This window comes from Enhydra lutris, unplaced genomic scaffold (genome assembly GCF_002288905.1).
Source record: "Enhydra lutris kenyoni isolate GAN:26980312 unplaced genomic scaffold, ASM228890v2 scaffoldscaffold3, whole genome shotgun sequence".
NCBI classification, from domain to species: Eukaryota; Metazoa; Chordata; class Mammalia; order Carnivora; family Mustelidae; genus Enhydra; species Enhydra lutris.
The window spans coordinates 42,064,363-42,080,841 of NW_019154087.1; the positions used below are offsets into that span (position 1 = coordinate 42,064,363).

The 16,479-nt window shown below is 36.3% G+C and overlaps 1 protein-coding gene across 1 annotated transcript in view; it reads right to left on the minus strand.

Annotated features, from left to right (window-relative positions):
* LOC111155470 (protein tyrosine phosphatase, non-receptor type 13) overlaps positions 1-16,479 on the minus strand; it is a 212,861-nt gene that overhangs the window by 131,746 nt on the left and 64,636 nt on the right. The window contains exon 3 of the mRNA XM_022515639.1: positions 6,003-6,181. Within this exon, the coding sequence (XP_022371347.1) occupies positions 6,003-6,181 (179 nt within the window). The remainder of the gene's footprint in view (positions 1-6,002; positions 6,182-16,479) is intronic.

Here is a 16,479-nt window from a genome sequence, read left to right on the forward strand (position 1 = left end):
TCTTTGAAGACTTATCTAACTGCCCATAAGTCACTGGGTAAGATACTGCAGTCTGATATGCAGATACCTCCCACCCAGTGATCTCTGTGAAGAAGTAAGAACTGCTTTATGTGTGCTACATAGTTCCTTTTAGCAAAACCCCTTGGCACTTTGTGGCTATGCATTTAACAGCAACAAAGCATAAGTAGCTTTGGGTGAAAAAAATCCTGAGTTGTTTCTACTCATTCAACAAATTTTCAGGGCCACTAAGTGGCAGATATGGCATAGACCAACAGTTCTCCAGCTTCAACACAGATCAGTATCATCCGGTAAAACATAGACACAGAGGGTCCTACGTCTAGGATCTCTGATTTAGTAGATCTGGTGTGGGGTCTGAGAACTTGCTTTTCTAACAGGTTCCCATAAGATGCTGAATAGAGCAGATGGGAAATAACAATGAGTAGGACAGGCAGGGTCCCTTCCATCTCAAACCTTCTGCTATAGTAAACAAGACAAGATAATGCGATGTGGGGTGCCTGGGTGGCTCAGTGGGTTAAGCCGCTGCCTTCGGCTCGGGTCATGATCTCAGGGTCCTGGGATCGAGTCCCGCATTGGGCTCTCTGCTCAGCAGGGAGCCTGCTTCCCTTCCTCTCCCTCTGCCTGCCTCTCTGCCTACTTGTGATCTCTCTCTGTCAAATAAATAAATAAATAATCTTAAAAAAAAAAAAAAGAATGCGATGTACAAGACAGTATACAGAGAGTAGAATTCGTGTAAAAGAAAGCTTTAGATCTACAGGAAATGTTAGCCAGGCAATGAGGGGATGAGACAAGAGCTGAGATGGCATGAAAGAGTATTGGAGGCTGAAGGAAAGGAATTGCAAAGGCTAAGAAAAAAATAAAGCACTTAGCACATCCAAGACATTGAAGTCCAGAACGGCTGAAGCTTAGAGCTTGGGAAAAAGTGTGCTCAGAGAGAATGCTTGCGCAGTACACACTCAAAGGCCATGGTACGGAGTCTAGAGTTTATTCAAGGGAAACAGAGAATCTGAATAATTTTAAGCAGCAAAAGGATAAGATCAGACATGGGGTTTCAAAATTGTACTGACTATAGCTTAAAGAACAGACTAGACAAGTTATATTTATATTGTTGTATACCAGAACTCTCAAACTTCTTCATCTTGCAAAACTGAAACTCTATATCCACTAAACACAAATTTCTCCATCCCTCTTTCACCAGCCCTGGGTAATCACGTTTCTACTTCCTGTTTCTATGGTCTGTCTACTTTAGATATGTCACAGGAGTATAATCATACGGTATTTGTCTTTGTGTGACTGGCTTATTTGCTGAGCATTATGTCCAAAGGGTTACCCATGTTGTAGCCTGTGATAGGATTTCCTTCTTTTTAGAGGTTGCATAATATTCTGTTGGGTGTGTACGCCACATTTTCTTTATCCATTCATCCATCAATGAACATTTCAGTTGCTTCTTCTGAGGTATTAAGAATAATACTGCAATGAATGTGGGTATGCAACTATCTCTTCAAGACCTTGCTTTGAATTCTTTTGGATATACAACCAGAAGTTAGATTGTTGGATTACACAGGAATCACACAGGGATGTCCATACTGTTTTCCATAATGGTCACACCATTTTACATAACTAAAAACAGTGCATAAAAGTTCTTTTGTCTCTGCATCCTTGATAACACTTGCTATTTTTTGTTCTTTTGTTGGTAGCCGTCCTAGTGGGTGTGACATAGATTATCTCCACAACCCCAGCATTTAAAATGTTCAAATTAATGATTTTACTTCATATTAGACTCTGGTACTAGACAGTCCTGGAGTTTGTTTGTTTGTTTGCTTGTTTGTTTTAGTGATTTGCATAGTGCCCATCATGTAACAAGTATACTTGTCAAATTTATGGATGAATGAATAGACAAATGGGAAGGAGGGGGGAAAAGGATGCATTAATAAGATTTAATATAAAGTAAATAAATTATAATATGCATAAGGGAATTTGGTCTTTTTTTTTTTTAAAGATTTTATTTTTAAGTAATCTCTACACTCAATGTGGAGCTTGAACTTAGAGCTGTGAGATCAAGAGTCACGTGCTCCATGGACTGAGCCAGCCAGGTGCCCCAGGTATTTTTTTGACAAATTCAGTTGAGGCTACTGCTAGGGTTGGAGAAGTCCAGTGTTGTTCTTACAAAAATGACCCTTGATATTCAAGAAGCACAAAGATAGTAGCAACCATATTTCCTGACATTTAGACAGCAAGTTGGTGGAAACGAACACTTAAAAATGAAGATTCCTTTGGTTTATCAGGGATATAGTACAAATCCCTGGGGCATATCAATATTCTTGAAGACAAATCAAAACAAGAATGTGATTCAGGTTCCAATCCCATCAAACTGATTTCAAAAGAACTGCCCAATTAAGCACATCATGTGCTATACAAGCAGGAAGTGAACAATTACCAAGTAAAACAGAAAAGCCAGAGGATCAAAAGCTTGGTGTGACCTGTATAAACCTGTGTAGTTTTAAAGAGGCATGTTATCTTGAAAAGTAAAATTTTAAGGCAAATAAATGAAAGTGCCTATTTATAGAGCTGGTACTGAAGTAAGTTTTTTCCAAACATATACAGTTTCCAAACAAGTTCCATTGAATAAAGAGAACATTTTTATGCATCAAGGTCTTACTAAGCACTCATTATTATTCACAATACTGTGCTAGGCATTGAGTATTATTTTTAAAAATAACAGTACGCATGTATTGAATGCTAGTTAATGACATATCCTTAACTCATAGAAGTCATGAAATGCAGTTACCATCCTCTTTTTCAGTACACCCCTTCCCCATTAAAATCAGAATATTAGAGTGGTGATTTTTAATTTTAATTTCCATACTAACAATATCAAATTAGTTTCCATGAATTTATTGGCCATTAGTCGTCAAATAGATATATGTTCTTTTGCACCCCACTCCCACCAAAAAAAGAATACTAGAATATAGGACTATTCCTCTGACCTTTGCTTATATTTATATTGCAAACAGGAATGGATCAAGAAAATTGCCTTTGATTTTCTTTACACTTAGAATTACACTGGCGGTTTTGAAGCATGAGTAAACTAGGAGTTCCAATTAGATGCACTAAGAAATCAACTCTACTGCCCATTTTTTCACATGATTATCTGTTTTGTGTGTGTTGAGTTTGAGGAGTTCTTTATAGATCTTGGATATCAGCCCTTTGTCTATAGTATCATTTGCGAAATAAACTGAAGGTTTTGGAGGGGAGAGGGATGGTTGGGTGAGCCTGGTGGTGTGTATTAAGGAGGGCACATATTGCATTGAGCACTGGGTATGGTGCATAAACAATAAATCTTGGAACACTGAAAAAAAATAAAATTAAATTAAAAAATAAAATAAAATTTAAAAAAAGAATATTTGAGTGGCCACTGAGCATATGAAAAGATACACTGATCATCAAGGAAATGCACTTACATTTATTTATATATAATATATAGTAAAAAATCATTGCATATATATTTGCATTTCTTTGATGATTAACATGGCAGTATTTCAACCAATTGTTGAAAAGGATGCAAAGCAAATTGAATTTTGACACATTCCTAATGTAAATTTAAATTTGTAAAAATAAATAAATAAGAAATAAATTTGCGCAACCACTTGAAAAAACAAAACAAAAAAAAGAAATCAACCCTATTTTAACATAGTAATGGCAACAATCCCACACCCATCCATCCCTGCTCCTAAGTACTTAGCCTAGTAATAGATAGGTGTCAAATCACTTTCCCAAACATGTGCTGTAACAGTACCTAAACACAGGACAGTTTACTAGTTTGGGTATCTTGACATCATGGGGCAAAATGGGAAAGCCTTCAGCAAATGAAAAGCACTTGTACACCTGAAATTTCAACTAAGCACTTTTTTCTTTTATTGTGGATTTTCAATACTTTAAAGAATTCATGAACACTTGTGCAAAACTTTTCATAATTAGAAAAAAACCCTAGTGAAATTCAATAGAAATTTTTAAAAGTAAGGTAGGCATGGCTTTATTGCAGTTTTTCTTCATTTTTCTGAGGTCACCAGATCCACTTGAGAGTCTGATAAAGTTATGGACACTGTTCTTCAAAAGTGCTCAGACATGCAAAACTTAATATGCTATTTCATTGGTTTGTAAATATCTTGAACCTCAATTAAGATTTAGAGATCCTGGGGCCCCTGGGTGGCTCAGTTGGTCAAATATCTGGCTTCGGCTCAGGTCATGATCTCAGGGTCCTGGGATTGTGCCTTGTGATGGGCTCTCTGCGTGGCGGGATGTCTCTTTGATGATTCTCTCCCTTTGCCCCTCCTCTGGCTCCTGCTCTCTCAAATAAATAACTCTTTCAAGTAAAATGCACATACTTTTTCATTTAATAATTTTACTATTAGAAAATATTAGGTTAATTTTTACACTTAACGTGGAATAATGTATGGGAAATGATATTCATACCCAATTCTGAATTCTCCAAGTTCCATATCTAAATTACCACAGTGAGCTGCACACTATCTATTTTTTTCACAGCCTGATTAGATCTGATGTCAATGGTATTGCCATCATCAGACTGCATATTTCTCTCATAAATTTTCCTTAATTGTTCCATCAAATGAACTGTCAAACTTTGCTAGCTTCACTTCCATTGTATCCCCTTCATCCATGCCTTTACATTTCCAAGGCATGACTTGATTTTCAGTTCTTCCCCCCATTATTAAAACACCTCAGTTAGATTTCTATACAGTTCAGTTCCTATACATTCTCTTATTTGTGTGTGCAGTATAGATTCTATATATTGTACAGATTCCTATATAATCCAATTCCTATACAATCTTTCATCTTACCTAGTTATCCACTTTTGTAAACATACCCTCTAAAATCACAAATCACACTATGTCACTGTCTTAAAAATATGACTCAGAAGAAAGTCTCAAGGTCTGACATTCAAAGTTTTCTTTATTCTGATCAAATAGCTTCCTTCTTTTTATCCACAGCCTTCCTAGCCTAACTGGTCTAACTAAATATTTCCCTATTACAGTGGGCAATTTCTTACCTCTTATCATTGCATGTAGTAATAACCTTGAGTGTAATGCTCATTTCTACCTATTTTTACTTTTCTAAATTCTATTCATTCTTCTTAGTCCAATACAAATGCTACCTTTTCTGTAATTATCATTCTAAGCCAAAAATTGCTCTTCTCCAGCATCCTAATATACTCTACCCCTGTATACAGCATTTATTTCAATCCATATATTACAGATTGTTTTTTTTTTTTTAAAGATTTCACTTATTTGACAGACAGAGATCACAAGTAGGCAGAGAGGCAGGCAGAGAGAGGGGAGGAAGCAGGCTCCCCGCTGAGCAGAGAGCCCGATGCGGGGCTCGATCCCAGGACCCCGGGATCACGACCCGAGCCGAAGGCAGAGGCCTTAACCCACTGAGCCACCCAGGCACCCCTACAGATTGTTTTATACACATTAATCAGGATCAATTTTCTTCTTCTTCTTCTTCTTTTTTTTTTTAAAGTAGGCTCTACAATCAGTGCAGAGCCCAGTACGGAGCCTGAACTCATGACCTGAATATTGAGACCTGAGCGGAGATTAAGAGTCGGATGCTTAACTGACTGAGCCACCCAGGTATGCTGATCAGGATCAATTTATAGTTATTTTTGCATTTTTCTCACAAGCACAGTTCTTTATACACAGCAGGCATTTAATAAATATCTTTAAACAGAATTAATTACAGCTCACATTTTAAAAATGTTTTCTTCAATCCATAAATTTTTATAAAACTACTTTGGATTCTTACACAAAATAATGTGAACTTCTTGAATACATAATTATTTAAAATTCAATGGCTGTTTTTTCAGAGGGTTGAGGTAGGTTAGCCCGGTGCCTTTTACATTTCCTACTCCACTAAAAAAACAAAAAACAAAAACAAAAAATCAAGCAAGAATATTTAAGAATTACCTTTTCAACATCTGAAAGAGAAGTCAGTGACTGATTTTGAAGAACCTCTGGTGCGGTGAATGCACGAAGGTCCTGATTGGAAATATTTTCATCTGTAAACGACACACTACCGGATGGCAGCAACAGCAGAGACCACGGAGAAATGATGAAACCAAGGGCAGCAGGATCAGCTATGCTTACTGGTTTGTAATCACAAAGAATATAAAGGAGAAAAAAAAAAACCTGTTTAAAATTATAATCGCAGTATAGATCATTTAAATGACTATCCCAACTTACTCATATTTATGTTAACATGTTAACATACACCAAAGCAACATGCTACAAAGAGAATGGGTTTCATGTATCTACTATTGCTAGCATTATTAACAACATCAGCTTGATTTGGCTTACCCTTTTAAAACTTAGATGATAAACCTTGGAGAGCAGAAATAGAAAATTTTCACTGTCAGTCATAAGAATTAAATTTGGTTCAAAAACTTGACCACAGTGATATAGATGAGCATAAGGATCGAGTGGTTCCTTAAGCTTTGGGAGGGGGGGAATCACGGATTCTTTTGAGGATTTGGTGAAAAATACGGTCTCTTTTTTTGAGGATATAGATAAATATAAAACTGCATACAAAAGAGATTCAAGGATCTCCTTACAGCCCACTCATGGACCCTATGTTAAGATTTCCTCATTTAGACTATCGTTCTGAAACACAGAAAATAATTCCTTTGATAATTCATCAGATTTGGACTTAGTAAGGTTTCAACTATAGAGAATGTCTCTCGTTTTGCATCAAAATAGATATTTGTCTGAATTCAGATTTGTCTTGTTTGCATTTGTTCATTATTTTGCCAGAATTTCAGACAGCTTCTGTACTACCAAGTGTGACCATTGGGGTCTCTAACATTTTTTTGTTTTAATGTTTGCATGTATGGGTGCCTAATAGCACATGTTTAAGAGAGTATCAAAAACAAAACAAAACAACAACAACAACACCACACACACTCTCTCTCTCTCTCCTTCGATTTCAGCAGGCCTGCTCGCAAAAGTAAAAGTATACATTAGGCTCAACAAAATAGACTTATTAGAGGTAATTTATTCTGTCCTCCCATTGCAAAAGGAAACTAATCTATGTTTTAAGGTAACTGCTACATGACCTGGATTATGGACTCAAGAAACTGCTAGAGGGGAGTCACAAAAGGTCTGTGGCTGCTGGTGCCACTCTTTCTCAGCCCAGCAGGCTCTACTGGTATCTCTCTACGTCTAAGAAACTGACCAAAGTCAAAGGTACAATTTGTTAAACATACTACAGTATCTATGCTTTCCTGAAAACAACTTTTATTAGAATGGAATTATTCATCCTTTCTGACTTTTTAACCAGAATTTGACTTATGTTAATAAAAAGTAAACTATTAAAATTCATTACTTTTCTGAAGATTAAAAAGACAATTATATGTTCTCCTGTATTTTTTATGAATCTGAAACATGTCTTTAGTAACTGTGTCAAGGAAGAAAAACGAGTTTGAATGTATCCTTTCATCAGTGAGCACATCTCCTGTTACACTGAAGCTGAGTCACAGACCAGTGGTCCTTATAGTCCCACCGGATCACACATCAGGCAGCTAAAAACATGGCCCGCAATTCTTATGGTAAAATATGTTTTAATGAGTCATCACAGCTGGTAAAGCCTAAGTATATTGTCTCTCATAGCCACTTTACACATTTTCTGTTAAAAGCTTCTTCTTGGGTATTTCATGCATAAATATTACACAGTCTAATGAAAGAGAACTCAAACAGGGCAGAACAGTATTTTCCTTGCCTAACAATCCTATTCGAAATACTGATATTTTCCATGTCACAGATATTATAAAACTGTCTACAATCAATTCCTTTCAAATTAGCAATAAAACGGAACAAACATTAGGAGACCAATAAGGAAGGCCACCTACTAATATCTGGTATGAGATGATGATGGCCTGGAACCACATAGTGGTCGTAGGAGTGGTGAGAACCTGTTGGGACCCGAATGTTTTTTAGAGGTAGCGACAACAGAATTCCTGAAAAACTGGATGTGAAGCAAGAGAATGAGAAGAATCAGGATGACTCCAAGATTTTGGTCTCAGTAATGGGAAGAATGGAGTGTCTTCAACTGAGTTAGAGCACGGGTTGCAGAAGTAGGGGTTGGGAGGTGTTGGTAGGAATCAGAACTTTACTTTGGGACCTACTATGTTTAAGGTAACTATTAGATATTCAAATGGGGGTATCAGTAGGCAGGTGGGTTGGAATTTGGGAGGAAGGTCTGAACTGGAGATACATTTGGGGGGTTAATGGCCTAATAGACGGTATTCAAAGTCTTGTGCCTGGATGAGCTCAGCAAAAAATGAGTTCAGATAGAAAAGAAATCAAGGGCAAGGACCATACCCTTAATGTTAGAACATACTCCAACATTAAGACTAATGGCTCCTTGTCAGTTTTTTTCCGCAGGTTGTTCTTCTTTTGGGCATCTGTGCACGCATGGTGCTACAATCTCCCTCTCACACTTCTTTCACTCATCACTGCCAATCTCCACCCCCACTATTTTAAATGATTCTTTTTATTAGCCTTTCTATGCCATTCCCCAGTATCTAATCCTAAATCTAAGAGAGGAGGCTAGGGTTTTAACTCTCATTTCTGATTCCTGTCAGACTTATTTGGGGATAGAATTATGATTTTTTTGTATACTTGTTACCACTTGAATTTATAAATAATAGGAAATCACAGCTAATGGAGAGGCATAAATCCCACTCAGACATCTAAAGGCTATGTCCTGTCTTGCCATATTGGGTGCTGGTGTCCACTTAGACCAGAAAAGAGCTTGCTACACTTCTCTTCCTCATTCGAGGCCACAGACTAACCCTACCCCATCCTTGACAGGGTAGCACAGAACAGAAACTGAAGGTGAAGGTAATCCATAATTGCTTAGCACTACAATATTAAGAGATTTATTTACCAGCACAACCAAGGTCAGCAAAACTATTGGTCCTCTGGCAAGACCTTTTATCATTCAAATTGTACTTTATACCACAGCTTTGTGTTTGTTTGTTTTTACTGAATATCTAAGGTTATTATATATTATAAACAGTATTATTATATACTGTTTTTATATACAGTTTATATACAGTATTTATATATACTGTTTTTATAAACAGTATTCATATTTAAACACAACCTTCCCAACATGACAAGTCATTTGCTCAGAGAGCCTACAGTACTACTGTAGTACAGTACTACTGGGGAGATAAAGTGTATTTATGAATAAATACAAGATAGAAAGCATAAGGTATCTAAGAGAGAAAAAAGAACACAAAAGGGAGTTTAGAGGACAGCATAATTACTTCAACTACAATGAAGAAAGAATTAATTTCCTTTTTTTTATATGTGGCCCTTTAATATGAGTAAGATTTGACCATGGTTCATGGTTAAGAGGGAGATTCCAAGAAAAGAAACAGCCAAAGCAAAGACATGTGGTCAGGAAATTATTAAGTTTGTACAAGGAACAGCAAGATCTTTGGGCAGAGAAATGGTAGAGAGCAGTGAGAAACAAAATCACCAAGGCGGGTCATATTTTCACTTACTAGAAAACACACACACATAAAGAAATGACAGATATTTTCATTGTTTTCAAATGTGATTTTTAAAGGTCTGGAAATAGAGCTAAAGCAGCTGCAACAACAAACTGCATTGCTGTCAAATACCCAAAACACACACGTACGACATTTAGTATTAGATTCTTTAGAGAACAGTCAAACCACAAAATATATTTTTCAATAGTTGTAAAGGGTTATGCAAACCTACAAGTGAGGAAATTTAGAGTAGTGGCTCAAATCAGTATAATTCACTGTCCTTGTCTAACTACAAGGGAAGAATTTAAAGCAAATGCATGCAAAATCCTTCACAGAATGCTAACAAAAGAATATTTAAAAATGGAATTCCAGAAGCTTGTAATTTGATGTCCTGTGTTTTACTTGTGTGATGATTATCCTCAAGAATGCTATTATTATGAAACAGTAAATCAGATGTGAACTGATTCCAGTAGTTAAATGATTCTATTTATAGACTTTTACCAACATTCCACAGAAAAAGTTGCTTAAACAAGTGGCGAGAGGCAAAGTTAGAAATAAACAAAAATCTGATATGCAAAGAAATATCTTACTCAGATCTTCTTTCCAATATTCCCTTAAAATAAGTCCCATAGCCATGCTTATATTAAAATTAATTTTTTTTAAAGATTTAGTTTATTTATTTGGGAGAGAGCACAGACCTGTGGGTGAGTACAAGTGAGGGGAAGGGTAGAAGGGGAGGTACAGAGAGAGGGAAAGAGAGAATCTCAAGCAGACTCCAAGCTGTTCATGGACTCTGACATGGGGCTCCATCTCACAACCCTGAGATCATGACCTGAGCCAAAATCAGGAGTCGGATGCTTAACCGACTGAGCCACCCAGGTGCCCCACCATACTGTTTTTCCAGAAGAGTTTACTTTTTATTGTCTCCTTCATTTTATTTTTTGGCCTTCCAATTATGGTATAAAGATTAGGGCAATGACCATGACCGGTAACAAACACGATAAGAGAACTAAACAGAAATCATCTAAAGACTTAGAATAATGACATCATTTTGGCCTGAAATATCCCTTTGCCTATTTAAGTATATATACAGAAATTGTAGTCCTCCTATTCCATATGTTCTATTAGAGTGCTTGTCAAAAATTTATGCAGTGGCCACTGTTCCAAACTCCAAAAGATTTGATGAAGTCACTCTTAATACACAATTCTCAAAAATTCAGTTCGTATGTATATACAAACATATATAGTGTTAAATAAATCATCTGGTATAACAATGCATAAAAAAATCGGTTCAGAATGTTTGAACTTTTACTTGATTAGTAAAACTTTGTGATAAATTATTTTTTTTTAATATTTTTTTTATTTATTTGACAGAGATCACAAGTAGGCAGAGAGGCGGACAGAGAGAGAAAGAGAGAGAGAGAGAGAAGCAGGCTCTTGGCTGAGCAGAGAGCCCAATGCGGGACTCGATCCCAGGACCCTGAGATCATGACCTGAGCCGAAGGCAGCGGCTTAACCCACTGAGCCACCCAGGCGCCCCTGTGATAAATTATTTAAGATTCACTAGGAATTATAGGCTATGCTACAGATCGATTCCCAATTCAAAATTTGTTGATTCCTCATAAATTGTTACTACTGGTTTAAAACTTCAGTTTCTCTGACATGGATCAGAATAAAATAGCAATCTTATTTTGAAAAAAAAAAAAAAGTGTAAATAATTGGAATTAAGACATCTATTTCTCTCTCTCAAATAAATAAATCTTTAAAAATTAAAAAGAGAGAGAGAGGAAGTACAGTATAATGATTAGGACTTCAGACGGATGCCAGCATCCCTGGGTTAATATCCTAGGTTTGACTTTTATAGCTTATACTGTGATCTTAAATAAGTTACCTAGCCTCTCTTTGCCTCGACTTCCTCATCTGATAGGTTAGGTTGTTGTGAGGATTCATGGAAAAAGCCCTTGGAACTGTTCCTGGCACACAGTAAGTACAATACAAAAGTAGTGGCTATTATGCTCTCTTTGGCAGCGCACAGACAACAGTGGTTGCTGTTACTATTTAATGTCTTTTCTTTGAAGATACCACATGTAGACAGTACATCTAAGAAAACTCACTGTATTTAAGTTCATCCTCAATCTCCTACTTAGCTCCTCCCCACATGGAATGGAACACAAGGAGCATACCATATATAAAAGGTACTGTAAATTTCAGAAGAATAGATCAAATTAGATTTTTAGGAACTTTTTGACATCTAGTATCTAGAAGTCATATTAGAAATACGGATAATTTAAAGTATTAAGCATTCTAAAATATTATTTTTTCTTTAATTCCTTGGGGGAATGTACCTTCTATAAGTGTTCTATTTATTATATTGTATTCCTAGTTAGCAATGTTACCAAATTTAGAAAAACTAGTTTACAATTTTATAATCATCCAGTTTGTACTTACTAACTATTCATGTGAAACTGGTGTTTTACTGTACCTAGTGATTATCTTTAGGCATGACATAAATTATTAGATGAAGATGTTTATCTGGGATGTACACATATCAACTATGTTATCAACATACAGTTTTAAAAATTTTTATTTGTAATAGAAGTGATAGCATGCTGATAAAATGAAATTATGCAGACATGCCCTCCAAATTGATGTATTTTATGAGCTTTTCTTGACTACAATAGGAAAAAAAGGCATTTTTTTTCTTCATGATGACATTTACTCACACTAATATACACATTCTTTTTCTTTTCTGCTTTTAAACACTGAACACATGCAAGCCACTTATCCAAACCACAACCACTGGAATCTTGGTATGGCATCTGATCAATTAGGCTTCTAGTAGTTTTGTTTTGTTTATGCACTTGCAAGATTCTTGAGGTAATTCCAAACCGTGCATCTTGTTAAGAGAACATCAAAGAGATCTGAATTTTAAAAAGAGGTATATAGGCAATCTATATTAGTAAAACTGAATTGGTTATAATTATTAAAAGCAACAGGGCTTATACGGCTAGATAATATGAATACACAAGGAACCAGGTCCCTATGAATTTTCTCTCTACTTCAGCAAACTTTCTTGGCCACCCAATCCAAAGAGCATGAAAGAAATAGCAGCAGTTCCTTTCACGTCTTCTTTCATTCGTATCATATTCTGAGGAAGTTGTCTACTTTATTCTCTTCATATATTAAGTTCCTCCCCTTTCTTTGGACTCATCAATAAAAACTGCACACCTAAAAATCATACACCAAAATACTGAACAAAATGCTTTTGTAACTCTGCTTTCATACGTTTCTTCTAGAATGGAAGTGTTTTAAGGATATTAACTATGAAATTTTTTAAAAAGATTTTATTTATTTATTTGTCAGAGGAAGAGAGAGATCAAGAGAGTGAGCACAAGCAGGGAGAACAGCAAGCAGAGGCAGAAGCAGGCACCCTGCTGAGCAAGGAGCCCAATGTGGGACTTGATTCCAGCACCATGGGATCAGGACCTGAGCTGAAGGCAGACGCTTAACTGACTGAGCCACCCAAGCAACCCTGAATTTCTTAAAGATCAGGTACAAAGCAATTACAATGAGGTAATTGCAATATTTGAAAAAAAAAAAAAAATGAATTTGTTTACAATTCCAACACTTAACCACAGGTTCACAGTCTTTTAAAGGTGTCCTTCCGTCCTGCTCTGCTATGACAATAATTTGCCAATTTATATTTTGCCAGTCACAAAAAAAGGTTATTTTGGAGCTTCATTATGAAGGAAAACAAAGTTTTCTTTCAATACCACGTAGTTTAAATTATTCACTGAGGGATTATACTTTATTCTATTCTTTTTTTTTTTTTTTTAATTTTATTTATTTATTTGTCAGACAGAGATCACAAGTAAGCAGAGAGACAGGCAGAGAGAGAGGAAGGGAAGCAGGCTCTCTGCCAAGCAGAAAGCCGGACGCGGGGCTCGATCCCAGGATCCTGGGATCATGACCTGAGCCGAAGGCAGAGGCTTTAACCCATTGAGCCACCCAGGCGCCCCTACTTTATTCTATTCTTGAATCTTTATTATTATCAGTTATTCTAAGTATGAGTCAAAAGAAGTGTCAGCTTAGTTAATCAGAATATTGAAACAAACTTTGAATTTACAAAGGATCTGCCTTAGATTGAGGTAACACAAGCCTCCTGTCTCCTAGTGTCCTAAGTCTCGGAATTTTGGTGTGAATTTTGGAGACAGGGCACAGGATTCTGCACAGTATTTTCTAAAAGTTTCCTGGAGATTCAGATACCTATACCAGTTGAGCTGACACACATAAAAGAACTATTACCCTTAAGAGGGTCAGTAAAATGGTATCATAGCTCAATTAAGTTGCTTCTTGACCTTGTACTTGTTTCATTTCTACGTCAATTAACGGACTGTAAGAACATCAGGAGATGGAGAGTATGTACGAGTTTATATTCTCCCCTAATGCTTAATTTTTTTTTTCAGTTTATAAAGCCACAAAAGAGGCATTTTTCAAGAGATATGGCAAACGAGAGTGTTTTATTCAAATTATAATAAAGTCATTTTGTATTAGAAAAGCAGAATGCCTGTCAGAAATAATTTTAGACTAGAAGTAAGACCTAGATAGTTCTTCTCTATTTATAAGGAAGGAGCTGGATAAATGGCACCAAACTGAAGATCCCACTGTGCATCTAGAAATAAGTTGCCTGGGGCGCCTGGGTGGCTCAGTGGGTTAAAGCCTCTGCTTTCGGCTCAGGTCATGATCCCAGCGTCCTGGGATCGAGCCCCGCATCAGGCTCTCTGCTTGGCAGGGAGCCTGCTTCCTCCTCTCTCTCTCTGCCTGCCTCTGCCTACTTGTGATCTCTGTCTGTCAAATGAAATGAATAAAATCTTTAAAAAAAAAAAAAAAAAAAAGAAAGAAAGAAATAAGTTGCCTTACTCACCTAATCAAATGATCTTCATTTGGTTTTTTCTTTCTTGTCCCCAAAGTAAAGAAAACTACAAATGAACTTCCTATGCATTTTGCTTTTTAAAAAAAAAATATTTTTATTAACATATAATGTATTATTTGCCCCAGGGGTACAGGTCTGTGAATCATCAGCTTACTCATTTCATAACACTCACCATAGCACATACCCTCCCCAATAGCCGTAACCTAACTACCCTATCCCATCCCCTCCCGCCCCCCAGCAACCTTCAGTTTGTTTTGTGAGTTAATTAAGAGTCTCTTATGGTTTGTCTCCCTCCTGATTCCATCTTGTTTCATTTCTTCCTTGCATTTTGCTTCTTTGCCCCTTTCTACAAATCCAGGGAATATCTATGTTGTACCTCTTCAGGCCTTGCAGCGAGCACCTCTGATCTCCTACCTTGTCTGATATATGCATGTATCCTTACATATACAACTTGTATTTAGAAAAGACACTGGGACTAACAACAAATTTTATTTCCTGAAGGAGAGTCCAAATGTCAAGAACAAAACTATTTCCCATATATGAAATCTTTTACGCTGCAGACTTCTAAATGACAAATTTGCTTGAAAGTGGTTTCTTGCTGAAAATATGCCAATCATATCTTATTTAACCAACCCAATCAAGGAGTTGTGACAATGCTCATCTTGAATGGTAAAGTCTATTTCAAAACTTGGTTATATTTTGGAACCCAGTGCCAAACTTCTTAAAGCATTGGCATTTTTTTTTTTTTAAAGATTTTATTTATTTGACAGAGAGACAGCGAGAGAAGGAACACAGCAGGGGGAGTGGAAAAGCGAGAAGCAGGCTCCCATGGAGAAGGGACCTGGATGAGGGTCTTGATCCCAGGACCCTGAGATCATGACCTGAGCCGAAGGTAGACGCTTAACAACTGAGCAACCCAGGCGCCCCTTTCAAAGGCATTTCTACTGCTTCCCAGCATCTTCCTGACAGCCTCTGTAGATTATGCAGTGGCTGCATTACATTTTGTCAGACAAATTAAACTATAACCAAGGTAATCAGCAACAGAAATAAATTTTAAATTAAAGGCCATTTATAAAACAAGTTTTATTTTTCTCCCTCCAACACATTTTCAAGTACCTAAAAAACATCTTTTCCCACTACTGCTATCTGAATAACACTGGAGGAAAAAGATTACAAATTTTCAAGAATGAACTCAGCAACTTCTCTTTACTTTCGAGGACCTGGAATTTATACAATAGCTGAAAAACAAAAAATATTAAGGATGACTGGCATTTATTTCATTTTTTAAGAACTGGATGAAAAAGTTAATGAAGATTAGTTTATATTTTCAATTTCTAGAAAAAGGAAGTACAGAGAGAAACTTTTTTTGCCAGAGAGAAATTGACTTTAATTATGACAACATGATTCCACATGACCATGATCTGAAGCTATTTATGAAAAATATTTTTGTGATTACTAATGCTATTTTCTGCTGCTCTTCAGATACCCCATCCTATTTACATTTTCAAGAGTTTGTCCTTCTGAAGAGAAATGGGAGAAGGAGGCTTGTTTGAATGGCAAATGATTCCACTGTCCAAAAAGAAATATTAGGACACATTTCTTGTAAAAATGTAAAACATGACTGATACACATCACCCAAAAGGCAACGATCTTAACTGGTTACTAAATGATAGGAAGCATAAAGCTCCCTTTTAATTTCTGTAGTTGAGAATATAGAGAAGTAATCATAAAACATTTTCTTTAAAAAGCTTGGTCATATAATGTGGATGAATCTCAGAATGTTAAGTAAAAGAATTGAGACACAAAACAGTTTACATTGTATGATTCTATTTATATGATGTTTAAAATCAAGCAAAATTTATCTATGTAACAGGTCATAATAATGATTATTCTTGGTAGTCAAGAATTAACTAGGAAAACAAAGAAACGCACATGTATATGGCCAAATAATATA